Source organism: Plecotus auritus, assembly GCF_963455305.1.
Source record: "Plecotus auritus genome assembly, chromosome: 8".
Taxonomy (NCBI): Eukaryota; Metazoa; Chordata; class Mammalia; order Chiroptera; family Vespertilionidae; genus Plecotus; species Plecotus auritus.
This window is the reverse complement of record NC_137782.1, coordinates 150,322,622-150,344,282: the sequence shown is the minus strand read 5'-3', so window position 1 is coordinate 150,344,282 and position 21,661 is coordinate 150,322,622. Positions and strand designations below refer to the sequence as shown.

The 21,661-nt window shown below is 46.3% G+C and overlaps 1 protein-coding gene across 4 annotated transcripts in view; it reads left to right on the top strand.

Moving 5' to 3' along the window:
* Positions 1–21,661, top strand: part of PRKCE (protein kinase C epsilon) — a 465,420-nt gene that overhangs the window by 294,134 nt on the left and 149,625 nt on the right. For all 4 annotated transcript variants that reach the window (XM_080685092.1, XM_080685093.1, XM_080685091.1 and 1 more), the window contains 4 exons: positions 7,986–8,145; positions 10,204–10,238; positions 11,493–11,578; positions 12,802–12,931. In XM_080685092.1, coding sequence (XP_080541218.1) covers positions 7,986–8,145; positions 10,204–10,238; positions 11,493–11,578; positions 12,802–12,931 — 411 coding nt within the window. The remainder of the gene's footprint in view (positions 1–7,985; positions 8,146–10,203; positions 10,239–11,492; positions 11,579–12,801; positions 12,932–21,661) is intronic.

Sequence of the window (21,661 nt, the reverse complement as noted above, 5' to 3'; positions counted from 1 at the left end):
GCTGGTGCCCCACTTGGCTGATTTCCCAGGCTGGGAATGCTCTTTGAGCTTTTAGCAGGTCTGCCCCGGGGGGTTTTGCTTGTGGTTTCCTTCTGGCAAGTAGTGATTTTCCTGGGCACCAGAGGCATACAGTCAAGTTTCAGTGGTTCCCAAATGTAATTTTGAATGGATGGAGGCAGGAAGGAGGGAATGAATGAGTACAGATGGAGAGGAGACAAGCAGACTTCCTGCTTAAGGAAATCCCTGCTCTCCAGTGGTGCTCCGTATCCATGTGTGCGTGGTGGGATTGGCGGGGTGCCCTCTGCTTTCTCCCTTGGACTCTTCCTGGGTGATCATCCCATGGTCCAGCCATCACTGTGTTTTACCTCAGTTTACGCTTGTTTTAATAAGTGGACAGAGCATTAGCAATGTCATGAACACAGAACAGATCATTCAGAACGTGAGGAAGAGCGAGAAGAGGATGGTTTACATGAAACCTGAGCTGCTGATCCTGAAGTGTCATCAGTGCCCTCTGATTGGGTCGCACGGAAAATACCACCTGTGGACAGTTCCAGGCTCAGCTCTCAGGCTGGGAAGATACAGATCCATGGGGTGATCTCTCTTGGGGAGTTCATTGCTGTTTCCTCTTTCCTGTTTTGAACAGAAATTTTCTTTAATGTATTGTGTGAGTACAACATGTGGAACATATTCTTCGGCATCACATAAATATTTACTTAGTAGTTCAAACTGTCATGAAGCATTTATTTCACATGAGCCTATTAGAGCCTGTTTTCCTCATGGCAAATACAAAATAAAAGGCACTGCCCCTTTGGTTTTCAGCACCTAGTTTTTAATTTTATTTTTCCCTTTTATTTATCTTGGTGTGTGTTGTGTTGTGTATGTGTGTATGTGTGTATGTGTGTGGGGGTGGGGGGGTAGGGGGGCGGAGTGTGCCAATAAGGCCATACAATCAAACCAGAGAATTGTTGAGAGGGAGAGTTAACTCCTCAGAGGCTGCTGGGAGAGGTTCCATGTGGCTCCTGTCAGGAGCACCTCCCTCCCATCACTGTTGTCTGGAATGTCAGGGTAATTACTTGCTTTCTTAGTGGAGGCTGTCTAGTAAGGATCAAGTCCAGAATAGCTGAGAATTAATGATTGAGAGAGTGGCCATGGTCCATCCTGGTGGCCAAGGGTCTATGCCCTGAACAGTGTCTGGCATCTAGTATCCACATAATAAACATTTTGGATGAAGATTATTTTATTTCCTTCAGAAATTCTCAACATGTATTTTTGCCTATGTTGTTTGAGTATATTTATCCTTTTCTCTCTTTTTTAATGCAAATACAAACTATATACATGTCTTGGTTTTCCTTTCCCATGATTGTTTCTTGATGGACTTGGCATATATGCTTTTGTAACCACTGCATTACATCCCATTGTGTGGATGTCCCATGAATCAGTCAGTCTCCTTTAGCCTCTCCTCTAAGTCTCTAGATGAGAGCAGGGGCTGGTGTGTGGAGAAGCAGGTGAATAGCAGCGGGAGGAGACTTCCATACATGGAGTTAGGCACAAGTGGAACTCAGGCTACTTTACCATCCTTGGGAGGCAAGGGTGGGAATTCTGGAACTGACATCTACTGTTTATTGGCTGTGTGACTAACCTTCACCAAATTCATTATTTAACCTTGGAGCCTTGATTTCTTTTTCTGTAAGTTGAGAGTAATACCACCTCATGGCATTAGAGGATGAATATAAGTCGCTTACATATCTCATGTATATGGAACAATACCTGATGGGTATGCAATAGAACCTCATGTATATCTAATAATGTCTCATGAATATGCAATAACACCTCATGGGCATGCAGTCGTGCCTCATGTATATGTAATAATAGCTCATGAGTATGTAACAGTTTCCTCATGTAATGGAATAGAACCTCATGTATATGGAACAGAACCTCTTGTATGGAACAGTACCTCATGTGTATGGAATAGCACTTCATGGGTGTAAGATGCTTAGAATGGCATTCAGCACATGGCAAGGGCCCCACAGTGGTAGTTGTTATTTTTCAGCTTCTGAAAAATATCCAAGGTTTGACCGCTAGTTAGACAAAAATACCAGGGTGATTGAATTGTTTTCTTCATGATGTGAAATTACCTGCCTTGAGGGCTGGATTCATTATTTGTGTGGGTTAGCCTTCTGAGGAGGTCCCCAGCCTTTCCTCAAACTAGTCACATTTCTTCCTGTGCTTGGCCTGGTGCTGAGTCAGGGTTCCTTGCCCAGCCCAGCCTTCCTGACAGTTTTCCAAATCTGGAGATGGAATCTGTTTTTCTAAAGCCCCTCATGGGGTTGGGGGAGAGAATGCTGACTCTCTGTTTTACTCACAGTGGCAGATGTGGAACATCTGGAGGCAGCTGGGCCCCAGCAGGGTGGGGACAACAAGGGCTATCAGTAGGTTTTGCAGAGTGGGGTGCGGCTGTTTCACTCTTCCTCAGTAATGAGGTGTCATGTTGCTCCAGGAAGAGAGAAAGAAGTGTACCAGCTTGGGGTTCAGGCAGAGCCATTACATTACCCACTCTTGATAGATAAAAAAAAAAAACACAGAGGCTCAAAGAGATTAAATGACTTGTTGGAGGACATAATGCAAGTTGGGGCAGATAGTCTTCTAGCACTGAGTTCAACCATACTGGCAGAAAGAGGTAAAAAGGGGAAGTGAAAAAAAAATAAATAAAGATGACCCCAAAGCATACTTGCTTGAGGGAAGGGCCCTGTGTGCCCTGAGCATCATTAGTCAGTGACCGTCCTGCAGTGAGGAATGACAGCAGTGCCCAGGGGTGGCGGGTCATGCACATTGGTCAGTGTGGTGAAGGGTCTTGGGCAAGGTTGATGCTTGGGTCTGGCAGTCTTCTTCATAGACCCTGGAACGAAGTGCTGGCATCCAGGGGTGCATTTGTCTGGGCCGATGAGAAATTCCCTGGTGGGTACTTCTAACCCACAAGGCATCCAGAGAGCACTGAGATTAAGGGTGCCCTTGACCTCATGTGTTCAGTCTGTCCTTGGCTCCCTTTCTGTGCAGGAGCTGAGGCAGGGTAAAGGAGCTGATGGCAGAGTCGTGAGACCTTTAGTAATTAGACTGGCAGAAAAGGTGGTGTTAGGTTTGGCACTGGGGCTGCCACTCCCTGTGTCTGTGAGTGAGTGTTCCCTGGTTATGTCTGAGCGGTCTCTGCCCAAGAAAAGGGGCAGGTGAGTTTCGGTCATGTTACATGGCCTGTAGCGGTGAATGAATAAATCAGTTCCATAGCAGTGGATAATGCCATTTAAAAAAATTGTTTCTTTATTAGGTATTACATGTTAAATTAGTGGAATATCAAAACTGTTCTGCATTTTAAAAATTTTGAATAAGAGTGTATGTTTTATATTTCTTCTGTATGTGGCATGTTCATGTCACTTACACAGTTATCTATAGGGGTCTTGATGTATATATTTGGACTTGTTCATACATAGAAATCTCTGGTGTTCTTGCCATTTAATTGGAAACTAATTGGGAGAAAATTAACAGATTCAGATTGGGGAACATTCCATAAGACAACATCCTAGACTTTTCATAAATGTATCACAAAAAGGAGAAAAAGTTGAGAAAATGGTTCCAGGTTAAGGCGGCTAAAGAGACATGGCAACTAAATGCAATGCATGAGCTCTAGTTAGCTCCTGGGTCCATTTTAAAACTGCAACTATAGAGGGTATTTTGGGGACAATTAGAGAAATTTGAATTTGAACTATATATCAGATAATGTTATGTCAGTGTTAAATTTCTGGACTCTGATATTGTGTTTGTGGAGGAGAATGTCTTTGTTCTTAGGATATAAAGGCTGATGTATTTAGGGGTAACTTGTTACTATGCAACTTTCAAATGGCTCAGCAAAACTATATATGTTTATATCATATTGCATATTATATATAATTACATTATAATATGTTAGAATATTATTTTGTAATTATAATGTGTAATACTATTATATTATGGTCATCATAAAATATATTAACATAATAATATACTATGTTATATAATATATAAATTCCTATATTAATTAAATATTATACACACATATACATTTATAAATTAACTAGAAGGCCTGTGCACAAAATTCGCATACTCGGGGGGTGGGGGGTGTCCCTCAGCCCAGCCTGCGCCCTCTCACAGTCTGGGAGCCCTTGGGGGATGTCCAACTGATGGCTTAGGCCCGCTCCCCATAGCGGGCCTAAGCTGGGAGTCGGACATCCTTAGCACTGCCGCAGAGGCGGGAGAGGCTCTCACCACCGTCCCTAGCCCGGCTTCTGGCTGAGCGTCGCTCCCCCTGTAGGAGTGCACTGACCACTAGGGGGCAGCTCCTGCATTGAGCGTCTGCCCCCTGGTGGTCACTGAGCATCATAGTGACTGGTTATTCCGCCTTTGGGCTGAAACTGGCTCTCTGACATCCCCCAAGGGGTCCCGGATTGCAAGAGGGCGCAGGCCAGGTCGAGGGACCCCACCGGTGCATGATTGGGGCCGGGAAGGGACCGCAGGAAGGCTCCAGGGTGTGCCTGGCCCATCTCGCTCAGTCCCTATTGGCCAGACCCCAGCAGCAAGCTAACCTACCAGTCAAAGTCTCTGCCCCCTGGTGGTCAGTGCATATCATAGCGAGCAGTTGAGCGGCCTTAGCATATCATTAGCATATTATGCTTTGATTGGTTGAACGGCTGACCAGATGACCGGACACTTAGCATATTAGGCTTTTATTATATAGGATTGTGTCACATTCATGCTACTATTAATTCTCTGTCTCGCTCTCTCTTATACATGCACACACACACAATTATGTCATATTGATACTACTAATTCTCCTTTCTCATACACACACACACACACACACACACACGCACACACATACACATATAATGCATCACCCCTACCCCTGGGAGCTGCATTTTAATAGAGACCCCTCACAGCAGTGGGAAGTCTGAAGAGATCCATTTCTATGGGTGTCTCCAGATCCCAGCAGAGTCATGCTGTGAGGTCAAGGAACCCTGTGGTTTCCCTCCTCACATGATCAGGCTGCTCCTTCTGTGTGTGGGGCTGATGTGCACAAAGGTGCTCTGGCCAGACCCTTGGCTGCTTTGTGCAGAGGGATGCAGTATTGGGGTTATTTCCACAGCCAGGGCCCCCACCCCTTTTTTGTTGCCTGTCCTGCTGCTTCACCCCCAGCGGGTGGCCAGGACCTCACTGGGAACATGAAGCTTGCTGTGCTCTTCCTTTCTGTCTGTTTTCCCACCCCTTTGACATAAGACCTGACTTTCGAAGTAGTCTGGATGGGCAGGAGCAACAGAACCCTGTGGGGAAGTCCCGTCAGAACCTGACCTAGAAGGATTTATCCTTGGCTCCCTGTCTCACCTGCCCCCTCCCCCATTCAGGTGTCAGCGCTCTTCTCCAAGAGGTCTTTAAAGGTAAATGGAGTTAAATTAGTTGGTTGCTGTATTTATCTATTAAACTAGTAGTCGGCAAACTCATTAGTCAACAGAGCCAAATATCAACAGTACAACGATTGAAATTTCTTTTGAGAGACAAATTTTTTAAACTTAAACTTCTTCTAACACCACTTCTTCAAAATAGACTCACCCAGGCCGTGGTATTTTGTGGAAGAGCCACACTTAAGGGGCCAAAGAGCCGCATGTGGCTCGCGAGCCACAGTTTGCCAACCACTGTATTAAACGAATGTAAGCACAGGTGGCTGGTCATCTCTGTAAAAAGTTAAGAGGTAAGGCCCTCGGGGACGACTATATCTCCCCCTGACAGCAGTGCTCCCTTGAGAAAAGTAGATTGCACTCTATCTCCATCTTAACTGAAAATACAATTTTCCAGGATCAAAATGACTAATACACTTGTGGGATTTGTAAATTATATTGCATCTTAAATGCATTAGGGGGTGCCTTACTGTTTAAATACACTCCTTGGCGAATCCTTCTGTGAAAGAATTGGAAGGATGCCTTTGACAAAGAGAATTCCCATCCTCTGGCCTGGGTTGCCAGGACTGGGTTTTTTGGTTTGTTTTTGTAGGTCAGGTTTGTGGCTAGTAAGGGATACTGAAAAGATTCGTGTGTGTTTTAAAGTCACCACATTTATTTTCCAGTTTATAAGAATAGTAGAATGTTCTAAATATAGTGAAAAGTATGAGGCAGAAATGAAAATCACCTATGATTGCACAATTGAGTGATGATTGCCATATTTCTATATGTGTGCGCGCGCGCGTCTATCAATGTCTCTCTGTGAAAACAGAACTAGGTCTTCGTGTGAGAATTTGGGCAGCTGGTCTCGGACCCTAGGCTGTGGAAGGGTAAGAGGGGGTGGCTTTCCACACCAGAAGGAAGTCAGTGTCAGACTTTTTGAGACCATAAGCACCAGTTGAAAAGGGAAGGCAGGCAGGCTGGGGCCAGGAGGCAGAGGCCAAGCAGACCAGCCTGTGTCATCCCTGAGGATGCGCTCCGGGTCCACAACGCTCTGGTTTGCTCGGAGGCTGCTTCCCCCTAAGAGCCCCGCTGGACATGCACAGCTGCTCTTGCCTCTCCCCCTCAGTTTTACTGCCCTCCATTCCTGCCCTCTCTGGACTGACAAGACACCCTTGCATTGGATAGCCTTTGGCTCACACATGTGATCTGCACTGCAGGGCATCTTAGTTTCAAAGAGGCTGGGGAAGGGTGATGCCTTCCCCCAGGATCAACACTGTGGAGTCGGGGGTATTAGAGGACACAGCCTTCCCAGTGCATTTTAAGCTGTGCCATGCAGGCGACCTTCCAGGGCCCGAACTAGTGCTAGGAGCCGGGCAGGCCCAGAGCCTGCCTCCCCTGCCCTCGGAGAAGCCACAGCGGCTGCTCTTTTCTGAGGAGAGCTGGGGCCTGGCTGGAGGGAGAGGGGCTGGAGGGAGAGGGGCTGTCCCTCCGAGCAGCGTGTGCACAGTGAAGCACTGGCTTCTCCCCTGCTCTCTGGGTTAGAACCCGGGCTCCACCACTTCAGTGCTGTGCTAACAGGAGCAGGTCGCTTACACTCTTCATTCCTCAGTTTGCACCACCTACAAAATGGAGTTAACAGTAGTGCCCTTCAAGTAGGCTCATTGTGGAGATTCAGGGAGTTACCACGTGTAATGCAGTTAACATGCTTTGCTGCAGAGTAAGTCTTTGATAAGTGCTAGCTATTGCCATCAGTGCTTTACTCAGCTCAGCTGCCCTAACAAAGGACCACAGACTGGGTGGCTGAAACAGCAGCCATCTCTCTCTCCCAGTTCTGAAGGCTAGAAGTCCGAGAACAAGATGCCAGCGTGATTGGGTTCCTGGCTTGTAGGCGTCTACCATAGAAACTGTCTGTTTTCATAGTGTTACACTCACCTCTCCTCTGACCCTTGGGAGAAGGCTCTTGGTGTCCCAGTCTAGGTAAGAGGCAAGAGGCAAAGGAGTCGGATTTATTAGGCTGCTACTTCTCTGAGCCGAGGGCTGGGTGCAGAGGGAGGTCACACCACTGACTCCACAGGGCTCCATGGGGTGGGCACTGTCACCCCCAAGTACCGAGGGCCATGCCCACAGAGGCCCTGGGCAAGGGAACACTGGCTGTCCACGGTCACACTGCTCAGAAGTTGCAGTAAGATTTGAACCCTGAGCCTTCTGACCCCACACCTCACCATACCTACCTGCTATGGGAGGAGTGGAGCAGCCACGCCTGGAGCCGACTAGGGATTGGGACTGATATTCAGGGTGCAGCTGGTGTCGGAAACTGCACAGTCTGGGCCTTCCCACCCCGTGTGGTCTCACTAGAGCTGAGCACTGAGGCTCCTCAGACCCCCGAATCCCTCCACCAGTGAAGGCTGCCCCCCACGTCCTCTCCCATTTCCAGGCATCTGAGGATGGAGCAGCTCTCCTGCATGAGGTCACTTTCTAGGTGTGCTAACCCAGACTGTTCTCTGTTCTGCTTTTTTCCTTCCCCAGCCCCTAAAGACAATGAAGAGCGCGTGTTCAGGGAGCGCATGCGGCCCAGGAAGCGGCAGGGGGCCGTCAGGCGCAGGGTCCACCAGGTCAACGGCCACAAGTTCATGGCCACCTACCTTCGGCAGCCCACCTACTGCTCCCACTGCAGGGATTTTATCTGGTAAGGCCCTCTCTCCTGGGATCTTCTAGTTATGCCTTCTCTGGGCCGAGACGTTGGGAGATTACAAACTGTAAAAAGTGCTGATGTGCTTTATTTCTTCTTTGTTTAATTGCAGAAGACTTTTCTAAAAAGCTAAGTGATTGGTGCTTGGGAGAACGAATGGAAAGAAACTATGGTTCCTGGTGACTTTGTACTTAGGATCATATCATGTATGACATTTAAGGAGTGAAGATTTTATAACCAACAATGTACTGTGATGGTGGTTTCTTTAAAAAGAATCTTTATCCTTAGAGAGACAAACGGAATTATTTACAAGTAAAATGATATGAATCTTGGATTTGTTTCAAAAACTACTGTGTGAAGTGGGGGGAAAGGGCTAAGGGTAGAGAAGAAACAGGAGCAGCCATGCATTGATCATTGTTGGAGCTGGGTGATGGGCCCATAAGGGTCCATCTCCCTACTTTCGTATATGTTTAAATTTTTCCATAATAAAATTAAAAAATACTCTCAACTGCCAATATTGCTAATACAAAGCAGTTCTTAGTAACTGTTGTAACACTGGTGCTGCTAGGATCCTGAGGTTTCAGAGTGAGGGAGTAGCATTGGTTGAAGTACTCAGAGAAGGCTTCTTGGAGGAGGTGTCATTTCTCCTTTCATGATGACAAGGAGTTTGATAAGCAGAGATAGGTAAGTAGTAGGCCTGTTTAGGACGTGGAAAGGGATAAGGAGCACTGGCCTTGGGGATTGGAGGGAGACTTCATGAATACCTATCACATGCCAGATTCTCTCTCAGGCACTGGAAATATTTAATTAAATCTTCCCGGGATCCTCTGAGCTATGTATTGTGAACCCCATTCCACTAACAACAATATTGAAGCTCAGAAATTAAAGCAAGACTAGCCTACACTCCTCCAGCTGGGAAGTGTCAGAGGCCGGATCCCACCCCTGGTGAGCACAACAGAAAGCTCATGCTTTTCCTGAAGCCCCACCGGCCTTTCTGGCAACCTCTCTGAGCGCTTTGAAGCTGACTAGAGCTTGCCAGCGCACTTGGATCCAGTGGGGAAGAGTGAATGAGGCCAAATTGCAGCATGAACCCAGCCGGGAAACATTTGAATTGCACTCCGGAGGACGGGGTGTCCAGGAGTGGCTCGTCTCATCCTCGTGGTGTTCCAGAACCTGTCCCTGAGGTTGGCATGGAGATCTGAGGTGACACAGTTCTGAGCAGACTCAACCCAGCGGAGGCAGAAATAGCACCCCACTCCCACCCACAGACGGCCTCCTTCCCAGGGCTGCCTTGGCCCTCGGAGCTCCGTTTTCTGTATTGTGTTTATGAATTGCATGTTTGGAGGGACGGAGGCTCTGAAAGCTGAGTCGTACAGATTCAGGTCTCCTCTGAGCCCATGGCCAACACACTGAGCTCCAGGTTTCCTGAGGTGTAGCCCGAATGCCTTCTGGCTCCTCCCACCAGGCCAGGAGTTCCAGGGAGCTCCCTGACCAGTGGGTGTGGGTGCCCTGAGGTCAGGGCTCAGGCCAAGTTGATTGGCTTGTTTGTGTCCATGCTGACCCTAAACTGGCCCCAGGAGAGACTCTTCTGGGCATGAAAGGAACTTCTAATGTTGACCTTCACCCAAATGGTACACTGAACTCCCAGTCCTGGCCACAGACTAACTTGTGATTGCTGCTGGCTTCTGGAACGCCAGGGAAGTGCCTCCAGGATTGCCCACAAGGAAGGGCTCGTGTGACTCATTGAGGCCCGCAGGAGCACCGGAGTCTTGTGGCTTCCCGAGCACTGCTGGTCCCATTGGGACGGCTGTTTGTGTAGGAAACCAAGCCTGTTCACTGACCAAACCTTGCACCCCTCGCAAGCACTGAGGCTGCCCTCTGTGGCCTCTGAGGGAGTCGTTTTAGGGCAGCCTGCGAGTGGGAGGGAAATTGCACTGCTAGGTACACCAAGCGTGCATGGTGCTTTGTGGGTGGTGACCAGCAGGCGGTGGCTTGGTGTGGTTTTTGACCTACTAAAGGGTGACGTTACTTACAGGGTTGTATTCTTCTTTTCAGGGGTGTCATAGGAAAGCAGGGATACCAATGTCAAGGTAAGAGGTGCTGTGTGAACTAAATCCCTGGGGGCCCACGGGCCCATCCTGATCACTAATGCTGCTAATGCTTGTGGGAGGTGTGTGCTGGGTTTGATGGCATTGAGAAGCTCTCCACAGTTTCCATTCCTGCTCCCTCTGGGAGAAGCAGGACCCAGTTTTCTTTGTCGCTGCCTGGCCATGACTCCTCCATGCACATGTGGGAGTAGATGAATCTCCAGGGGCCCAGGGGTCTAGCCGGTCTGCAAGTAGCACTCCCATCTTTCCTAGGGAGACACGTGCATCAGTCGAAGGTCCCTCTAGGCACCACACCAGGTTCTCTGTATCCCATCAGCTCCCTTACTCGCTCTCTCACCCCCTGGGGACGCTCCCTCCTCTGCCTGTTTTATGCAGCATCCCCGATGGTCCTTGCCGATTCTCTTTTTTGCCTCTGTTCTGGAATCGTTAGCTCTTACACATTGAAAATGCACTCAAAGTTATTGAAGCTTCTGTTTGCAGTTAATTGACTACAAATGCAAGGTTAAGTGGTCCAGAATTGAAGGGTGAGCACGTGATGTGGTCATGTGGAGGGTTTGCTGTGGTTTGGTCTGGGAGGCCATTCCATCTCCCCACCACGCCACTGGTTGGCTTGGGTCTCACGCCTGGGGACTTGGGTAGGTCCTTTTGGGCATTGCTGTGTGTGCAAACAGTTACTGGCCTCTTCAGCCCCTCACTGCCCACACTGCCCCGTGACACTGAAGACAGAGCTACAGACCACTTCTTGTGGAGGTAGTCAGTTGAATGGAAATGTTTATGCTTGGTACGTAAGGACACAACCAGATCAAAAGCTTAAGAACTTCTGTACCACGAAACACGCATTCTCCTGCTGCGCTCCTCCTGACACACCAGCCAGGCCTGATGCAATCCTGAGATGAGCAATACGCTGTCTCTGATAGACGTACTGCGTGGAAGGGAAATGGTTTCCTGGCCTTAAGAAACTTGACGGGTCCTCCTGGAACTGGAGAAAACTGCTGATACCCTTTGTATATAAATGGTCCATTCTTCTCCAGAGCATGTAGGAAACCGGGATGGCTGGGATGGCGGAGGGCTTTGAAACCACTGCGTAAAGGGCTTCGGGTTGGGTGTTATGTTAAGACCCGGTGACAGAAGGGGCATGGCTCCCCTCGTCCCTTCGCCAAAGCCTGATTGAATCATGGGGTGGAACCTTCCTTCCCCGACTTGTCGCTCAGCCTCCCCATGTCTTGCTGTTTGCAGTGTGCACTTGCGTGGTCCACAAGCGATGCCATGAGCTCATCATCACGAAGTGTGCTGGATTAAAGAAACAGGAAACTCCCGACGAGGTAAATATTTGCAGCATTGAAGTCCCGGGCTTTCTTCACTGCCATCCCTGCCCTCTACTGCCTCCTCCGTGGTCCCCAAGTAAAACCTTATCTCTCTGAGATCCCATTGCTTTCTTCCTTGTGTTGATCAAAAATGAAGGGAGTTGTCCACAGCCTTCCGGCATGAGGCACAATCTACAGAATGAGCGTGGCTCAGAGTCGGATTTACGTCTGTGGAGACTGTGCCAAGAGCTGTGTGATCCCGGAGCTCAAGCCCCCGAGGAAAACACGTATTCTTTTATACCATTATCTCATGGGAACAGTGAAGCGGCTCACTGACGTGCCAGTGGCCCCACACGCTCATAAACAGTGAGGGAGAGTCAACATAGGAGCAGGAGCTTATCTTTATGAGGTGATGGGGGAATGGAGTGGAATTAGCAAACCCCAGAAACACGTAGGAGGCGGAAATAACCTCAGTAACAACAATAGCCGACATTCATTGGGAACTCACCATGCCCTGATGTAAGCACTTTATCATTTATCATTTAGTCCCATAACAACCTGAATGTGATGGATGTTGTTATCATCTTCATTTACAACAAAGAGAATAGAAGCAAAGAGGTCAAGTTAACTTGCCCCAAGTCACACAGCTAGTATGTGAAGGAGCCGCGTTCAGACCCAGGAGTCTGCTCCAGAGCCTGAGCCCTTGACCACTACAGTATGTTGTCTCTTCATCTTACAAACGAGTGTCAGATGGACTATTAGGAAAGTTGCTGATGGTAAAGAAGCAAGAAAATTCAATAGCAAAGCTAGGTTTCTCCTAACTGACCGTTTGGGAGAAGACTGCGAATGTCAGTGTATGGGGTTATCTATATTCACAGTAGTTGATTTCAAAGCCATGTTTTAATTCTCTGTAAAATACATACTGCATAACCATAGGCCTTTAGAATTGGGGGTCAGAGACAGCTTATAATCAGATGGATTTATGATCTAGTTTCCAAAAGGAGTGACTCTCGGAATCCAACAGAGTGGCAGCAAACGGGTTGAAGGCATCAGGAGCAAAGGCCCTGGGGCAGGAGGGAGGCTTTCTTCACCTCCTTTCTCAGGGCAGTTTTCAGAGCCAAGCTAGGGCCTGCCACCTGCAATGACCATGCCTTCTGGAAAGTTCTGTAGAAGGTCCAGTGATTAGCACTCCAGGCTACATAAGAGCTTGGCCATGACCCTGTGTTTTGCTGTCCCTGCAGGTGGGCTCGCAGAGGTTCAGCGTCAACATGCCCCACAAGTTCAGTATCCACAACTACAAGGTCCCCACCTTCTGCGACCACTGTGGGTCCCTGCTCTGGGGCCTCTTGCGGCAGGGGCTGCAGTGTAAAGGTAAGGCGCTCCGTGCCTGCCCTCGACCCCCTGCCCCCGCGTGCCCCTGTTGTCTCCTCTTTTTAAAAATCTTTGTTTGTTCTCATAGCCTCAAAAGAAAGTTCCAGGTTTGGTGGGAGGACTGAGCATAAGCTCTTGTCAAGCCCCGTTAATTACTCTGCTATTTTGTTAAGCAGTCGCCGTGCCGACACCACACCGGGACCACGGGGAGGAAGGCGTGCCCTCACCTGTTAGGATAGTTAACAGGCTGGGGAGACAAGATGAGCCTATAAAAGCATAGAAATAATTTAAGGAAAAGATACATTGGAGCAGAAGGGAACAGATATTTTTGGAGTTGGCACTGAAATGAGTAATAGATATTTTTCTGTCACAATCCGTGGTTCAGAGCCTACTCTTGGAAGGAGCCGTGCTAGAACACTGTCACGTGAGACATTGTATTCATCCTTCATAGGGTCGTGATGTGGGCACTGTTATCCCATGTCCCCAGTGAGGGAACTGAGGCTCCGAGACTAAGTAACTTAATGTTGTTACACGGCTTGTCAGCTCAAGCAGGGTTTGAACTTTGACTCTTGAACTTTCCTCTATTTCCTGCTGACCTACCCGTGAGTTACCTTCTGCACAGATGGGCATGTTAAGTAACACGGTAATAGTACATAATATGGGACTGTGAGAACTATCTGGGGGCCCAAATAGAGTGTCCAGTTCCATAAGCTAGTCCAGTCCACTCACAGAGTTGGACAGCCATGAACTATTAGGCAGGAGTAATGCATGGCTATTATTTAAAAACAATGTTGTACTGAATACATTATTAATAAATTCCCATTGTGGAGAAAATAGAAAAAGAGTAAAGTATAAGAAGGAAAACTGAGGCCATGACCAAATTGGTCATTAAAGGGATCTCAATGGGAAATTGTCAGGATTGGAAATGAGGCGATGTCTTCAGTGAGAATAGAGAGGAGGCGAATAACTTAAGTGACACAGAGGAGTAATTTATTGGATGTGGTGACCAGGCCCAGCTGGGAGGACAGCGACACCATTTGCTGAGAAAGGGAGTACAGGAGAGGCTACAGTGCTGGAGGCAAGTATGTGGAGTTGAGCTGGGGACATGCTACCTCGATGTGCCTGTGGGAAATTTACATGGAGCTGTCCAACTTCTGGGCATTCTCATTTAAATCCGGGGAGAAGTTTAGACCAAGCACTTCAATATCTAAGTAGTAGTTAAAGCGATAGAGTAGATGTCATCCCCAGGAGAAGTGCCTTGAGTGTGAAGAGAGAGGCTAGCACCTTGGGGTTCAGGGGAAGAAGGATGAGCCAGCTAAAGCAACAGGGGGAAGGACCTCAGAGAAGGGAGGAAAGGTATGGAGAAATGGCATTGTGGAAGCCAAAAAGTAGAGAGTATTAAACAAGTAACAAGGAAGCAACAGGTGGTGCCAAGAGGTTATTTAAGGTAGGAAGTGCAACGTGGGGTTGGATTTAACAACGAAGAGGTCATAGTGACTTCAGCAGGAGCTGTCTCGGTGGGATGGTGGAGATGGAGCCCAAATGCAGAGGCTGAATAGAGGACGGAGGGTGTAGCATTTTCAGAATGTCTTGTATAATTAGGGAAAAGACGGTGGGACAGGAGAGGTTAATGAGCCAGGAGGGAGAGGGGACCATTGCTACAGCAGGGGCAGAGGAGGTGTGGGCCTTGGGGGGAAGATGGAGGCCCCTCCTCCCAGATGGAGGGAATGCCTCAGGAGGCGGCCTAGATACAGGTAGGTTTGCTGTGTCCCGGATAAGAGTCCAGGAGGAGTGAGGGGGCAAAGTGCTCATCCACGTCCTGAATCTGTTGAGGGCATTGCAATGGAAGTAAATCCTTTTTGAAGTCAAGGTGAGAAGTAGGGGTGTGGAAGGCACGAGGAGGGGGGCAAAGGCTGGAGATGGCTGTGGTGGGAACTGAGGAGAACTGGACCCAGGACAGGAGGAAGAGCCAACTGTTGCCACATCTGTTGACTTGTGTGAGGTTCCCAGACATTCCTGGCTCCCTTTCTAGGATTCTAGCACCCAGCCCTGAGAGAAACAGAGCCTGCTGGCATCCTTTCTAATGTTCAGTGGCATTGTGACAAAGGAAGAGTAAGAAGATAATGGACAGTAATCTTGAATATTTTTAGCAGAGGAGTGCTGAATTTTTGGAGCGTTGAATAGAGTTGCTGGGAAGCACAGAGCCTGCTTTGAATGGGACTCCGATGAGGCCATGTCTGGGTTTTAGTAAATATATTAATTATTGATCTATCTAAGGAATTCAGATGAAAATACCATCATCTCATAAATACTAATATTTTAAGAAAGCAACCCAGACACGCGGACGTCGTTGCTAAGCTGTGGGTCCCTGGATGACCCTAGAAGAGGACAGGGCCCAGAGATGGTGTATTCAGCTCTGTTGGCAGGAAATACTCTCAAGCAAAGAATGGGAGAATGAAGCTGCCTAGAGCAAGGGTACCTGTTTCCTGGAGCCTAGGGGACTGTGAAGGAGTCCGACCACAGGGAGATTAGAAGGCAAAGGCTGTTCAGAATGTAGGGCCTCCAGCAAAAGTTCACAGATCTTCCCTCTCCTGTTCTTCTGTTATCCTGACTTGGCCATTTCCCCTTGCTCCTTTGCTACTCCTGTGACCTGACCCTCCCCCTCTCTTCCCCTCCTCTCCTCTCCCCTCGCAGTAGACTTTATTTTTAGACCATTTTTAGCTTTGAAGCAGAAGGTTCAGAGATTTTGCATATACCCTCTGCCTCCACATACACTGATCTCCCCACCATCAACATCCCCCACCAGAGTGGTACATTTATGACAATTGCTGAACCTACATTGATACATCGTGATCATCCAATGTCCACAGTTTACATTGGGGATCAATGGATGGGCATTCAATGTGCTTTGGCAAATGGATAATGATGTGTATCCACCCTTTTAGTAGCTCACACAGAGGAGTTTCACTGTCCCCACGTCCCATATGTTTATTTCTCTCTTTTGATCTTTTTCAACCTCAAGTCTTGTTGCCCCTGCAGACGCCTTACCTATAGAGAAGCTTATGACCAGAAGAGGCCAGCATGGGCCAGAGCAGGGGCCCCTCTTGCCTGGGTCTAAGAAAAATAAATAAAGACTTGGTGACCGCCATCATGCATGGCAGGTTGCCAGAGATTCAGCCAGCGTTTTCATCTGAGCAATGCCGGGTAGCAGGCAGCTGGCTAGTCATAGTCTCTGGAAAGCTTTGAATGGCATTTCCAGTGTGATCAGGACTCCCTATTCCCTATCTGGTGACAACTGGTGCCCATGTGACCCTGTGGAGCTATCCCTCTACCCTCTCTTTCTCATCTTCTGCTCAGGACTCTGCAGTCAGTCACTGCCAACTTCCCTTGCACAATTACACTATTTCCTGGTCATAATTGTTTATTCTCTATCTCCAAGAATGGCATGGCTGACTATAACCTGTTGTGAAATAAAACCATTGCCCTGGCTCTCCCCGAAGGGCCAAATCACCCCAACACAAAGACACTTCTGCGGGCACACATAGGCCTGCCCGTCTCCTCAGGCGTGGCTCTGTCATCGTTCTCAGAACCTTGTCTGCTTGCTTTGGAAGCATTCCCAGCAGGCTGACCCACCTCATTGCAATCCTAGCTTTAATCTCAGCTATGAAAAGGGTGGAAACATGGAAACCAAAATGGATGAAGGCCAGGATGACCCTGCTGCTGCTGCTGAAACACCACCCAGCGCATAGTAGGAGCTCAATGAATATGTGTTGAAAAATTGGGTAATGCTAGAATAATGATTTCCCTTTCAAAAGAGTTCCAGCAAGGCTGCTATGTTTCTTCCCAGGACAGTCATCATGCAAAATCAGCTGAAAATGAACACCAAGAGGCAGCCTGGAAAGAGAAGCCTTAGGGACAGCCCAGGGGTGGGCAAACTTTTTGACTCGAGGGCCACAATGGGTTCTTAAACTGGACCGGAGGGCCGGAACAAAAGCATGGATGGAGTGTTTGTGTGAACTAATATAAATTCAAAGTAAAGGAGCGGAGGGGAGAGCAAGAGAACCGGATAGAACAGCTGGATCCGGCCCGCAGGCCGTAGTTTGCCCAAGGCTGGCCTAGACCTATGAGTGGCAGCCCAGTGATAGTGATGGGGTGAGGGGCGGTGGGCATTGGGCTGGTTTGTTTAGCCCACATTACAGGTTTCTTTTGGTTCCAAGTGGCACATCCACTTTTGTCTACTGGTCTGCAGCCTCCGGCATCACCCTCCTGCCTCCGGGAGCCCCATGTGGCTGCCTGAATCATCTCAAGTTCCCCAGCCTCAGCCAGCTTTGCCCTCTTGTTTCCAGACTTTTTAAAAGCACTTTCAAAGTCGGTCTCATGTCATTCATTTAAACTGACATGTCATTGGGACTTTTTTTTTTTTTTTTTTTTTACCTATTAAGATAACTACACAGCTTGCCCAGAAAAATAACAGCTTTTTAAAATAAAAAAGAAGTCTTCAAAGACCATGTCTATTTTGCTGACATGCCAACCCAGCCTAATTGTTTTGTTAGGACAGACAAGTCTAGATTTTCAACACCAGGGGGTGCCAGTGGTTAAATTATGCACACAAGCTGCCCTTAGCAATGATCTCAGTGCCTGTCCTTTCTGTTGCCTAATAAAAAGAAAGAATGGGACGTTGGTGGGTTGGTGGGCAGGTGCAGGTAAAGTGGACTGAGTGTCAAGTGTAGCTGCTGCTAAAGGGAGTAGGACAGAGAAATTAGAACAGGGTGCTGTTTGTTGCCTGGGGTACATGCTGGGTCTGGATTTTCAGACATCAGTTAATGGAGTCAGCACCACGGCCAGGCTGTGTGGAGCTTTCTCGTTTGCTTGTACTTTCTGAGAAAGCCCCCTCCCACTATCCCCCTCGTCCCCACTCCTCTGCCTGTGGCCTGTGGGCCTCTTCAGCTCCACAGCTCCATGGGACTCTTGAAGCCTGGGTTGAGGGCTGGGAGGCCGTATCTGAGCAATCCCTCCCTCCAAGCCAGTGACCAAGCTATGCAAGGCCAGCAGGAGGTCTGGCCATCCTGCCTGGTTTCATTCCAGAAAGAGGTGTGTGTGTGTGTGTGTGTGTGTGTGCGCGCAGTTTTAGGTTCACAGCAAAATTAAATGGAAGGCATAGAAACTTCCTCTTATACTCCCAGCCCCACACACATACAGCCTCCCCCACCATCAACATCCCCCACCAGAGTGGTACATTTGTTACAGTCGATGAACCAGCATGTCATTATCACTCCGTTTACATTAGGGTTCACTCTTGGTGCTGTACATTGCATGAGTTTGGACAAATGTATAATGACGTGAATCCACCATTATAGTATCATACAGAGTAGTTTGACTGCCCTAAAATCCTCTGTGCTGCACCTATTCATCCCTGCCTCCCCCTAACCCTTGGCAGCCACTGATCTTCTTACTGTCTCTATAGTTTTACTTTTCCAGAATGTCACATAACTGGAATAACAGAATGTATAAAATATGTTGGTTTCTTTACCTTAGAAATATGCATTTAAGCTTCCCTCATCTTTTCATGGTTTAATAGCTAATTTATTTTTAGTGCTGAATAGTATTCCTTGTACGAATTTACCATAGTTTATTTATTCATTGACCTACTGAAGGACATTTAGGTTGCTTACAAGTTTTGGCAATTATAAATAAAACTGCTGTAAACATTCCAATGTGTGCAGGTTTTTGTGTGAAAATAAGTTTTCAACTCACTTTGGTAAATACCAGGAGTGTGATGCTGGATGGTATACTAAGAGTATGTTTGGTTTTATTTTTTAATTTTTTAAAAAACATGTTTTTATTTATTTCAGAGAGGAAGGGAGAGGGAGAGATACAAACATCTATGATGAGAGAGAATCATTGATTGGCTGCTTCTTGCACACTCCCTACTGGGGATCAAGCCTGCAACCCAGGCATGTGCCCTGACCAGGAATCAAACCATGGCCTCTTGGTTCATAGGTCGATGCTCAACCACTGAGCCATGCCAGCCAGGCTGAGAGTATGTTTGGTTTTATATGACACTACCAAATTGTCTTCCAAAGTGGCTGTACCATTCCATTCCCCCCAGCACTGAAGGAGAGTTCCTATTGCTCCACATCCTCACCAGCATTTGGTGTTGTCAATGTTTTGGATTTTGGCCATTCTAATAGTTGTGTAGTGGTATCTCATTTTAATTAGCAATTTCCTAATGACATATGAACATCTTCTCATGTGCTTTTATGGCATCTGTATATTTTATTAGGTGAGGTTTCCTGCTCAGGTCTTCTGCCCATTTTTTCAGTTGGCTTGTTTTTTTTCTAGTTGTTGACTTTTTAAAGTTCTTTGCCTGTTGTGGATAAATAGTTCTTTATGAGCATTAATCATAATGTTAGTTTTAGTTTTTTGTAGATGTTATTTTTCAAGTTGAGAAAGTTCTCTATTTCTTGGTTGCTGAGAGTTCATCATGAATGGGTGTTTGATTTTATCAAATGCTTTTTTCTGCATCTATTGATAGGATTATGTGATTTTTCATCTTTTACTTGTTAATGTGATGGGTTACGCTAATTGATTTTCAAATGTTGAACTAGCCTTGCGTACCTGGGACAAATCCCATCGGATCATAATACATTGTTGGATTCAATCTGCTAAGACTTTGTTGAGGGTTTTTACCATTATGTAGAGGAAAGAATCTCAGAATTTAAAGATATGTCAATAGAAACTTCCAAACAGAAAAAAAACAAAAAGGCTGAAAAAAGGTCCTTTATCATTATCTAATGCCCTTTATAATGCCTAATAACTTTCCTTGTTCGGAAGCCTTCTTTGTGTGAAATTACTATAGCTGCTCCTTTTTTTTTTTTTTAAATTAGTGTTAGCATGGTATGTCTTTATTTATATCTTTAGTTTTAATCTGTATGTGTATTATAATTCAAGTGCATTTCTTGTAGACAACATATAGTTGGGTCTTACTTTTTGATCCATTCTGACAAGCTCTTTTAATTGGTGTATTTAGACCAGTGAGGTTTAAAGTGATTATTGATATAGTTGAATTAAGAACCATGGTTTTGCTACTGTTTTTTTATTTAATGCCCCTTTTCTTTGTCCCTATTGTTGTCTTTCATTCTTTCTGCCTTTTGTGGTTTTAATTGAACATGTTATAAGATACCATTTTCTCTTAGCATATCAGTTATTCTTTTTTACTTATTTTAGTGGCTGCCCTAGAGTTTGCAATATGCATTTACAATCCATTCCACCTTCAAATAACACTCTATTGCTTCATGGGTAGTGAAAATAATAACAAAATAATCTTAATTCTTTTCTCCACTCCATGAATCATTGCTGTCATTCACTTCACTTATACATAAGCATATATATTTATGTACATGATATGTATAAGCACCATAATCAAATACATTGTTGCTATTATTTTTAAAACTGTTATCTATTTGAGCAATTAAGAATAAGAAAAAAGCTTTTATTTTAATGTCACTTATTCCTTGATGCTCTCCCTTTCTTTATGTAGATCTGAGGGTCTGACCTACATCATTTTCCTTCTCTCTGATGAACTTCTTTTTAATATTTGCTGCAAGGCAGGTCTACTGGCAACAACTTCCCCATAATTTTGTCCGAGAAAGTCTTTATTTCTCCTTCACTTGTGAAAGATAATTTCACAGGGCACAAAGTTCTAGGTTGATGTTTTCTCTCAATACTTTAAGTATTTCTCTTCACTCTCTTCTTGTTTGCATGGCTTCTGAGAAGCGGGTGTAATTTTTATCTTCACTCTTCCTTCCGGCTTCTTTCACAATTATTTTTCTCCATCTTTGATTTTCTGCAGTTCATATATGATATGCCTAGGTGTAGTTTGTTGTTCGTCTTTTATTTGTGTTTTGGTAATTTATCCTTCCTGGTGTTCTCTGAGATTCCTGGATGTGTGGTTTGGTGTGTGACATTAATTCAAGGACATTTTCAGTCATTTTTGCTTCAGATATTTCTTCTGTTCCTTTCTCTCTTTTTGTTCTACTATTCCCATAACATATACATTTTGTAGTTGTCCCACAGTTCCTAGGTATTCTGTTCTTTTTTTTTTAGTCTTTTTTTCTGTTTGGAAGTTTCTATTGACATTACTTTAAATTCAGAGATTCTTTCCTCTACTAACGGCCTCCTTCATATCTGCTAGTGTTTTGGTCTCAAGCATTTCCTTTTGATTCTTTCTTAGAATTTCAATCTCTCTGCTTAACATTGCCCATCTGTTTTTACATGCTGTCTACTTTATTGATCAGAGCCCTTAGCATATTAATTGTAGTTGTTTTAAATGTCTAGTCTGATAATCCCAGCATCCCTGGTTCTGGTTTTGATGCTTGATCTGTCTCTTCAAACTGTGATTTCGCCTTTTAGCATGCCTTGTGATTTTTTTTGTTGATACCGGACTTGATGTGCTGGTTAATAGGAGCTGTAGTGATGATGAGGTGTTGGGAAGGGAAAGCTCTGTGGTCCTGTGAGTAGATCTTTCTTTCATTGAGCCTGTGCCTCTGGACTGTGAACTTCATAAGTTCAGGTTTTTCTTCCCTTGTAGGTGGGCAGGAAGGACGGCTAGAGCAGGCTGGTATTGGGTATTTTTCCTCCCTCAGATCAGTTAGGATCTGATAAAACTATAATAGTTTAGGCTCTGGAGTGCCCTGGAGTTTCCTTTTCCCTCCTCTGCCAGAAGCATAA